The 10245-nt window shown below is 35.7% G+C and overlaps 1 protein-coding gene across 1 annotated transcript in view; it reads left to right on the plus strand.

The window, feature by feature from the left end:
• Nucleotides 1-9614, plus strand: part of LOC100180915 (cilia- and flagella-associated protein 74-like) — an 18577-nt gene extending 8963 nt beyond the window's left edge. Inside the window, exons 19-40 of the mRNA XM_018814058.2 lie at nucleotides 120-203; nucleotides 667-752; nucleotides 937-1059; nucleotides 1526-1582; nucleotides 1849-1913; nucleotides 1994-2122; nucleotides 2368-2629; nucleotides 3079-3273; nucleotides 3614-3722; nucleotides 4075-4181; nucleotides 4254-4424; nucleotides 4591-4730; nucleotides 5113-5241; nucleotides 5595-5760; nucleotides 6167-6286; nucleotides 6936-7091; nucleotides 7361-7493; nucleotides 7664-7818; nucleotides 8179-8308; nucleotides 8690-8817; nucleotides 9217-9351; nucleotides 9422-9614. Of these exons, the coding sequence (XP_018669603.1) occupies nucleotides 120-203; nucleotides 667-752; nucleotides 937-1059; nucleotides 1526-1582; nucleotides 1849-1913; nucleotides 1994-2122; nucleotides 2368-2629; nucleotides 3079-3273; nucleotides 3614-3722; nucleotides 4075-4181; nucleotides 4254-4424; nucleotides 4591-4730; nucleotides 5113-5241; nucleotides 5595-5760; nucleotides 6167-6286; nucleotides 6936-7091; nucleotides 7361-7493; nucleotides 7664-7818; nucleotides 8179-8308; nucleotides 8690-8817; nucleotides 9217-9351; nucleotides 9422-9520 (2879 nt within the window). The 3' untranslated portion in view covers nucleotides 9521-9614. The remainder of the gene's footprint in view (nucleotides 1-119; nucleotides 204-666; nucleotides 753-936; nucleotides 1060-1525; nucleotides 1583-1848; nucleotides 1914-1993; nucleotides 2123-2367; nucleotides 2630-3078; nucleotides 3274-3613; nucleotides 3723-4074; nucleotides 4182-4253; nucleotides 4425-4590; nucleotides 4731-5112; nucleotides 5242-5594; nucleotides 5761-6166; nucleotides 6287-6935; nucleotides 7092-7360; nucleotides 7494-7663; nucleotides 7819-8178; nucleotides 8309-8689; nucleotides 8818-9216; nucleotides 9352-9421) is intronic.
• Nucleotides 9615-10245: the final 631 nt, after the last annotated feature.

The following is a 10245-nucleotide window of genomic DNA, read 5'->3' on the forward strand; positions in this document are numbered from 1 at the left end:
TAAGCTGGCACGAGGTGTTAACCCGTGTGATAACGACTGTCTTTTTCCGGCCACGTGAGGATAAATTAAGTTAACTTTATTCATTCTTTCATGTAATAAATAATCATTTCCATCACCAGACAATCCACAAACTGCTGAAACTTTGGGGAAAATGACGGAATTTCCGATTCAAGGTGATGAAGAATATGAAGAACAACATGGAGGTTGGTTTAGCAGCGCGCATGAGGTGTATGACTACACTTGGGTGTGTCTGGTGTATAAGTATACCCATGTTATAACTCGACAGTAAGCATGAGGTGTATGAATACACCATGTACGTCTGGTGTATAAGAAGACACCCATGTTATAACTCGACAGTGAGCATGAGGTGTATGAATACACCATGTGTGTTTGGTGTATAAGAAGACACTCATGTTATAACTCGACAGTGAGCATGAGGTGTATGAATACACCATGTGTGTTTGGTGTATAAGAAGACACTCATGTTATAACTCGACAGTGAACATGAGGTGTATGAATACACCATGTGTGTCTGGTGTATAAGAAGACATCCATGTTATAACTCGACAGTAAGCATGAGGTGTATGAACACACCAAGTGTGTCTGGTGTATAAGAAGACATCCGTGTTATTTCTCGACAGTGAGCATGAGGTTTTTCTGTTTCAGATTACAGAGACGAAGGAGATGAGATAACGTTTGTTACCCCGGCAACCGAATATCAGGCAGTTCCTGATGAACTCAAAGTTGGGGAGGTTGGTTAAGTGTTTGGAAGAGCTTGTGTAATGTTTTGAGAGTAAAATTGTTGAAGATTAGTCCGTTTTAATAAATATACGTATAATATTTTTTCCAGGCACATACCATTGTTTTAATAATATTGATTTATTTTACTTCTATAATGGTGTTTCTATGGTATTTATTTATTTTGTGTCTATGTAGATAATGAGTGGTGAAATTGAACCGTTCTCATCAATCAAACTCGACATAATATTTGCCCCATGCATTCCTGGAGATATACAAGCTAACTTCCGTATTTCATTCACTGACGCAGAGTCACAGCCGGTGAGTTATTTCTACACAATTCCATATCTATACAAGTGTATATCAACCTTCCGTGGTCTGTGGTGCTCATTGAAGTCCAGAAAAACTGCACACTAACAACAAAATTACCCAAGTCTTAGTTATGACTATCCACATCTGCTAGGTAGCGAGCCAAATCTGGCCTGAATTGTAAGACTTTAAAAACCTTACCGATGTAAAATAGAATCCATAGCCGCTATATTACAAAGTGTTGGTGTTTTCAACACATTTTATGCTAAACAGTCGTCCCTTTCATCTAATAAACTTTTCACAACTATTCACCTTTTGATTAGATATAAAGAAAGTTGTTTAACCTTAACTTGAAACATTCTTAACACATTATTCTGATCTTCAACACTGAAAACTAAAACAGTTATAATCCAATACATTCTAATACAATCCAATATTCTTTACATATTTTACATAAATAATCAATCTTATGTTTCAGCTTCTGATCAAAACAAAAGCGGTTGCCATTGATGTCCCTGTGTGGTTGGAACGCCAGGTGTGTATGTGTTTTCAAACTTTGACACATTTTATATTTGTTGTTTAATATTTTTAGCTCAGTTGTTTAAAAAGTACTTGTGTACAACAACCACGTTTTTTAATTGACACTCTTTTCCGTACTTTTTATCCATAGCGTGTTTAAACAAATGTCATTTTGCTGTTAATTCCCGTTTCTTTGTTCTCTAAAAAACATGATCATCACTATCGTTTTCGAAGAGATAAAAACAATGTAATGTTAATTAATGAATTTTAATTTTTCCCCAGAATGTGGATTTGAAAGTTTGCATGTATGACAGGTTGTACCAAGAGCAGATAGTAGTTCATAACAGGTGAAAGTTCAAACAAATATATAAAAAAAAATCATTACAAGAATGTTGTGTTTATTTTATGATCTCTATGTTACCACTAGAGCGAGCACTGCGCTTCGTTTAAACTTTGAAGTTCCCAAGGAATTGCGTAATCACATGGAGTTGTTGCCGAAGACAGGATACATACAAGCCAAGCAAACATTTACCGCTCAACTCAAGTTTCTACCAAGGTTTGAATATTATTTGGCTTTAAAGTTTATTAGATGAATGTAACTTACTTTATCCTTCCATTTGGTAGTAAGAAAATAACATTCAAATAATTATAGACTGTTGTTAATTGTTTAAAACGCGATCAGGATATTCGGATATTATGTGCTAAGGTGTCCTGTCTTCCCCCACCCTACTATATATGACATTTATAAAGCGTTTAATATTACATCTATTATTTAATGATATATATGATATTTATATCCAGACAAACCCTGGCAGAGGACAGCGGAGGTTTGTTTGACATCGAGACAGGGATCGTTGAAGCACCAATGGTGATACGAGTTGCTGATCAAACTCGTCCCGTTCCTTTCGTCATAAACGCCGTTGTGACATCATCAGATCTTGAATTTGATCGACCGAGTGTAGACTTTGGTTGCTGTGGAATCCACGAGTCGGTTGTTTCAACTGTAAAGTTGACAAATCATTCAATTCTCCCCCAGTTGTTCGGTTTTGTTGGAATTCCTGAGGTAAATTGTTGTTTTGAGGGGGTAATGTGCCTACACTGGCCTAAATCCTAGCACCCATGGCATTCCGTGCTGCGGGTTCCAACCCACTTGGAATAGATTAAAGTTGTTGTTTAATGAGTTGGTTGATAACTGGTAATGCAAAACATTTGTTATATATTGCAGAAGGGTAAAAGTAAATAAGGGTAGATTTAAGATATTGATAGATTTGTTTATTGTATCAAAATTTATGAAAATAGTGAATTAATGACAATTGCTCCAACCCAGTGGTCACTAATGAGTTGTCTAAATTGTTAGCCATATAAAAAAAAACAAATGTTACATGCGTGGTAACTTATAAAGTGGCACGAGGTGTATGAAACAGAACACCCGTGTTATGGCGACGGACGTTTTCCGGCTACGCGAGGATAAATCCCATTCATCAAAATCATCATTCATTCAACATTAAACAGTACGTTGATATTCAACCCAATGATGGATTCGGGACAATCTTACCGCTTGAAACAATTGACATAGACATCATAATCAACGCTAAGCGTGCTCGTGATTATGACTTCACACTCCTGTGTAAATCTGGGATAAATAGGGAATTCCCGCTCCATTGTCGAGCAGTGGGGGTTCACCCACCACTGGAGCTGAGTCATCAGGTGTTTATAATGTTTCTATTTTACAACTTAATTTGTTTCTATAGTTAACACTTTTAATTTCTATAAAACAAGAGAAATAAGAAAGAAAACTAACATTTCTAAAACTTCTTGTTCAAGACTTACTATATGTGCATAACATCATAGATTCCACTTTAATCACTACGCGTCGAAGTATTTTTAATTCCCCCAGTGCTTACCCAATTACAAATGCAGGATTTATTAAAACAGTTATTTGGTTTATTATTTTTTATATTAATATTGTTGACCTTTTTGCCCCGCGTTGAGAAGTTACTAAATAAATAAATAAATAAACTGTATCAAATATTCAACAAACACGCAGGTCATCAACTTTGCCGCAACAGCTTTGGACGATGTTTCCACCTCAACCTTCCATGTTGTTAACTCTCATATCAGTTCAAATGAGTTTACACACCCTGTGCCTAGGATTGGTTAGTTTATTCAAATACTCTATAGATTTATGTTACTTCTGCTACCAGGCATAGTATATATAATGTATTAGTGGCTCATCTGGTATAAAAACACCAGATAAGCCACTAATACATTATTTTACTCTATAGATTGTTTCGTTGTATAACCACCTCCTGCCAGTTTTTGAGTTGTCTGGCCCGTGGTACAGTTGGTTAGCACACCTGTGTCAACTTGCCCCTAACCCATAGGTAATGGGTTCAAGGCTCGTCGCTGCTACCACTGTATACCAATGTGTCCTTTAACTTGATAGCGACAAAAAGTTGAATTACCAGGAAAATTGTGATGTAACATTGGGTGTTTTTTGTTCTTTAGGTAAAGGGGAAATAGCAAAAGTTGGTCCCACTTCATTTGAATTTATGGTCCCAGATAATATCCCAATATCTATTACACCTTCAGTAGGAACGGTTCAACCAGGGGAGGTAACTTTGTTTTAAATCATACTTTGGTGTTGAGTACAAATTAAAGATGTTGCTAAAACTTGTGTTTTTTAGAAATGTCACATAACTGTGGAGTTTTCCCCCAAACTTCATGAATATGATGTCAGAAAAGAAGCTGTGCGTGTCATAGAGAGCATGAGGGAGGAGAAAGCGAAAGAGCAAGAGGAGAAGAGAATAAGAGAAGCGGAGGAACTCGCTAAAAAGCAATTAGAAGAAGAAAAACAGGTTTGTATCATATTTCTATGTTTTTTTATTAATTTGATGCAAAGTGGGTATTACGTAAATGTGAAATAAACATATTTCAATTTTTACTTTATTTTGTTATAAAACTTCTTTAGTTTTAATTATTATACTAAAGCTGTTTTTAAACAAATCTTTTCAAACTAACCAGCCAAAAGGGAAGAAAACGCCCAAAACTCCGGCAAAACCCAAAACTGGAGAATCTGCTCCGAAATCTGGTAAAAGTTCGGCAAAATCTTCGGAACAAGCGAGTGACGCACCTCTTCCTACACCAGAGGAAATTGATGATAAGTATGTTTGTTATGTCACAGTATGTTTGTGATGTCATGTTAGTGATGTAACAGTATGTTTGTGATGTCATATTTGTGGTGTTACAGTTTGCTTGTGATGTAAAAGTGAATATGGTAATATATTATAGCAGAAGTTTTAGTTTTTGGGATTTTAAAATATCTTTCATTTATAGTGAATTTAGCAAATGTTTGTTTCAATTGATTTTGCACCCTTTTGGTCATGTACATGATGCCTAGTACAGTTACCAAGAGACAAAATATATAATATTACAAATTTTACTGTTGCTTCCAGGCCTATTATACCTATATTTCGTCTGCAAAATTGGTGCTGGAAGAGTCATAACTAATTCCAATGTAACCTTAACACAATAATCACTTTCCAGGTCAAAAGCATACAAAGCAGCTCATGCGTTCCTAACACGCAATTATCCTGGTTCATTTCAAACTTTTATCATTCCATGCCTCGTGGCTTCCGGGTCGTGCTCGGATGATGATTTGTCGCTGAAATACAAGTAAGTGGAATACAGTCAAGCTTTTAAAATGTAGCAAGAATTGTTAGTTATGAATTCTTTAAAACAAGTTTGATGCCGATGTTCAATGATTAATTTAGCCTGCCACCCCAGATTTACTGTCTGTGTATGGGTTATATGCATTACATGCGCTAAGTCAACCATGTTTATATTATTTGGACCATCTTTAATTTACACATAAAGATCTTAGTCTTCACTTCGTTTATTATTTACATGAACAATGTTAATTTATGTGTTGTAAATTATAAACTATTTCAGGAGTTATTTTCCACTATGTAATCTATAACATAGCATTTTATTTCATTTTCCAATGATTTTTATCTCCCATCGTTTAGCACTGCAAACACATTATACCTTGAAGTCCATTGTCCTGTCATAAAACCTCCCGTTGTCATAATATCCAACCAAGGGCACAGCCTCACTGACTTTGGACAAGTTTCTATCGGACAAAACGCGATTAAACCAATCAGTATTCAGAACATATCTGAAAACTCAGTAGAGGTAAGTTACTATAGGTTATTGTTGGGTTACTATAGGTCATTATGGGTCATTAGGAAGTTACTATAGGTCATTATGCAATTACTTTCTATGGCATTATTAAATTGCTTCAACCCAATGGTCACTAATGTTGTTAGAAGAAAAAAAAACATAAAAATAAATAAAAAAAGAACACAAAGTGACGTACATGAAACCCATGTTATAACGACTGTCGTTTTCCAGTCATGCAAGGAAAAAGTAAGTTAAATAATCACACATAATAAGGTGACATATACATGGTAATTCATAAGCGGGCATGAGGTGCATGAAACCCATGTTATAACGACTGTCGTTTTCCGACCATACAAGGATAAAGTAAGTTACATTCATCTGCCACTCCATCCACCTTCATTCACTCCCTACTTTCCAGCTTAAAGTTTCCGTCCTTGATACAAGTGGGCCGTTCCAAATGTTGAACGCACTCCGAACGTTAAAACCCGATGAAACACACACCATACTTGTCTCTTTCACACCAAATATGGGCAAAGTGGTAAGTATTTAAAATCTCTTTTTTTGTTTTTACCATTTTTTTTTTGTTTTTCAAAAACTGTTGTTTTATCGTACTACCTGTCTTTTTCCTGTGTAAACTTTCCTGTTCTTTTTTATTATTACAGAAGAGACAAAATAAATTTCATTTTTTCATACACGGGCAAGCAGTGGCCATATAAAACTTTAGCCTGACTGCCAAATAATAGCTCCATGCCCTTTCATTAGAGCTATGCTCTCTTGTATTGATATACTAGCATCATAAGTATAATATATATGGAGTTACATTATACATAACATATTGGTCCTCTGTCATGGGTCCTAGGACTTTGGCTAGGTTTGGCTCATTACCCCGACATTAACCCCTTAACGAACAAACATCTTGTTACCCACATAACTCTTATTACCCCCCATATTAACCCCTTAACGAACAAACATCTTGTTACCCACATAACTCTTATTACCCCCCATATTCACTCCTATTAACACTTTTATTCCCCATATTAACAAATTATCTCACAAACAACTTCTTACCCACCCATGCCCCCTTATGACTCTTTTATTCTCGTTTGGGTAATAGGCCAATCCTGCCTTAAACCTCACCTCCTCGACAAGACCCCACCAATAAGCATACCCCTTCCTTTTCTCCCCAGTTTTACGAAGTGTTGAAGATAATCGGCCCGTCGTCTGAGCTCGACGTTTGTCTCACAGGTCACGGGGTCACCCCGGTCATTAAACTTGTTCCGAATCAACGATTCCTCGACCTAGGTCATGTGATCACGGGGGAAACCTCATCAACTGCTTTCACGGTTCGTTGCTCATTCAAATGAGATTCTTTGCAATTTTAAGGAAAATAATAAACATTTTATTTTAAAGCACATTAATTAAAAATCGTCTAGAGAATACTACTAAAGCACATATTTTATATGAGATGCAAATTGAAATTAATAAATTGTAAATTATTAGTCAAAACTGAGTAAAAATAATCCTATTTTGTCTTTTTTTTTGTACAAGAAAGGTTATTATTTTATACTGTTTGTTTTTTATCTGTTTGATTAAGTTGTTTTGTTTTTATCAGCTGGAAAACCAGTCGTCATTAGCGATTAAATACAGCATTCGATTGGACAGTGGTTCATTATTACGACATCATAATCTGCAACAATTACCTGATTTTATATCAAGAAGTGGTGATGAAAGAAAAGCTTTAGTTGGTTTGTTGTTGTTGTTTTTAAATAAACCTCGTTTTTATGTAAGAATATTTAAACAATAAAAAATGATTAGTTTTGCATAAGGTTGTTATAAAACTAGAATTTAAATATCAGTAACTCTTTAATTTGAATGTCATTAAATACTTCCATCACACCCCCTTGTTTAAATTCAGGTCCTCAAAATCACAACGGTTCAGCCGTATTTGATTGCGTACCGTGTGAAGGCAACATCAGTACTGGTGAATCTCACGAGATAAACGTCACGTTCCAGCCAGATCAACCAAGCACTAAGTTTTCAGACGGCGCAAGGATAATATTATTTAATACGGTAATATATTGTATGGTATTTTACAATATTATTTTACAGTAAAAAATAGCGTTTCTATCATTTATTTGTGTACCAATGTTTCGACATTCAATACTGGTCATTTTACCAGTTTTTATTTGGTAATACTTTTATGGGGTAATGAAGTACTCTGGCATGCCATGCTGCTTGGCCTTGCACACATAAAATAGAACGGTCATAAGTTTACAAATTGGCAAGGCATAAATATAAGCAATGATGTATTCCTCATAGGGTACAGTTTTTTAAAATAGAGTTTAAGGCCGTTGGTTAAAATCTGCAAGTTTTTTTGTTATATTTTTGTAATTTTTGATGACAAACAATTGTCTTTATGATGTCATACAGGAAGAAGCTCATGTGATTGAACTACGAGGTAAAGCTCACGATCACATGATGTTTATTGAGGGGAATGATCCACTAGACGTCCCTGTTGAGTCGCTGACATCGGACGGGGGAAACAAAGATACAAACGGAGGTAAGCAAAAGGTTCTGGGTTCAATTCCCATGTATGGGACTCCATGTCATAAAGTCAACCGCATTAACTTTAAGGTTAGTCTTTTTGTTTGTTACGTATTTTTTAGCACTTGATCCGGACTGTATTGATTTACATAAAAATCATCCAACTATATCAGCACCACATCAGAGGTTCACAAAATTTACTACGGATATATTAGCTTTAACTGAGAGTCGTTATACCACGGGTGTTCTGTTTCATACTCATCTCCGCTTATGAGTTACCAATTAAATAATTTTGCAAGTATTTTTTGGGGGGAATTGATGGTTGATAATTTAGATAAACTATTAAGGACCACACAGGTTTGAGCTGTTTCTGATATATTTCATTGTTACATCACAGATGCAATCGTCCCGATGAAAAATATTCTGCTTTCCTTCATGAGCCATGTGTCAGAGAAAGGGTTTTCCCCTGCACAGAGAAAGCTTGACATTGGTTGTGTCAAAAGCATCGCGTTTGCTGCAAGGAAGGTAATCGGTTGAATGTAACTTGCTTTATCCTCGCATGGTCGAAAAAAGACAGTCGATATAACACGGGTGTTTCATTAACACATGGGTACTAACCACTGATCCACAGCACTGGACTAATCTCTCATTTTTAAAATATCATATTATTTTGTATGAATGAGGTTCTTCACCACAACACACTAGGGGGCCTCATATTTAACCTTAGTTGACCCACAACCCCCAGGACATAATAACTCAACGTTCAAGTTGAAAATTTTATGACATTGTGGCGGCTACAACTTGTGAATCACACTTGTCATTGTGGAAACCATCATATACCTCCTTATTATTTATACACAAGTTTTTTTTTCTTACCATTGTTATTTCCCGTCGTTTATTTAATAATTTCATCATTATTAATAGAACGGTGAATGGTCAGTGGATAATATTCAATCGGCTCAGAACGCCGGTTTCAGCATCGAACCTCTCAAATCAACTGTTGATGTTGATTCAACAAAACCAATACAATTTACTTGGACTCCTCCAGAGAACCATGACGTAAGTGTGACGTCATGATGACGTTATATGTCCTATTAAGTTTATAATAATTTATTGTTACGTCACACAGCCGAATGTCCCGGTCACTACGTCAGTGTTGCTGACGTTGAAAGGTGACGTCACACTCAACTACAACGTCATACTATCCGGCCTCGTTTCGTTCAAATGACGTCATCAGCTATGACGTCACCGCATGCTTATTGATTTATGTAGCAACTATATTTTTCTAAATAAACAAAACAAAGATAAGTTACTTTCTAAAAACGGTGAAATGTCTTATATGAATATTTAAGCTTTAAGAAAACCGTTTTTAGTAGATGTCAATCATCGAAATTTGCAAATCTCTACAATCGGGGGTTAAGGGGTGGAAATGAACATTCTTAATAGCAAATACGGTATATAACTGACCATTTAAAATCAATTACTTAACATTATACGTGGCAATTATGATTATGACGTGATAATAATAACAATATACGGTCGGGGGTAGGTTTGATGACGTAGGGACCTAAGATAATAATGACGTCACAATTTTAAAAATTTTCCTGCACGATAAGTTTTGAAATACAAAAGTTTTTTTCTTCTTCTTTTTGCAAAATCTCTTTATTCCCGGCAATCCAAGCAGAGCCATATACATCCCCGGCAGCAACGTTATTCGGCCGATACGAAGTTGCTTGACTAGTTGTTCGCCCCAGGGCTTCATCGGAACACGTCGTCTCATCAGTTCTGTTTACCTGTAACGCGATAAAGAAGTACAGTGAGAATTGTAATTGTTACGACATATATGAATTGTTTATATATGGTTAGCTAATTTGCTGATTCTGGATTTGATCGAAAGATGAAATTTACCCTGAGAAAGTTTAAGTTAGACATTCCCTTATATCCGTAGTGAGA

Source organism: Ciona intestinalis, chromosome 11 (assembly GCF_000224145.3).
Source record: "Ciona intestinalis chromosome 11, KH, whole genome shotgun sequence".
Classification (NCBI taxonomy): domain Eukaryota; kingdom Metazoa; phylum Chordata; class Ascidiacea; order Phlebobranchia; family Cionidae; genus Ciona; species Ciona intestinalis.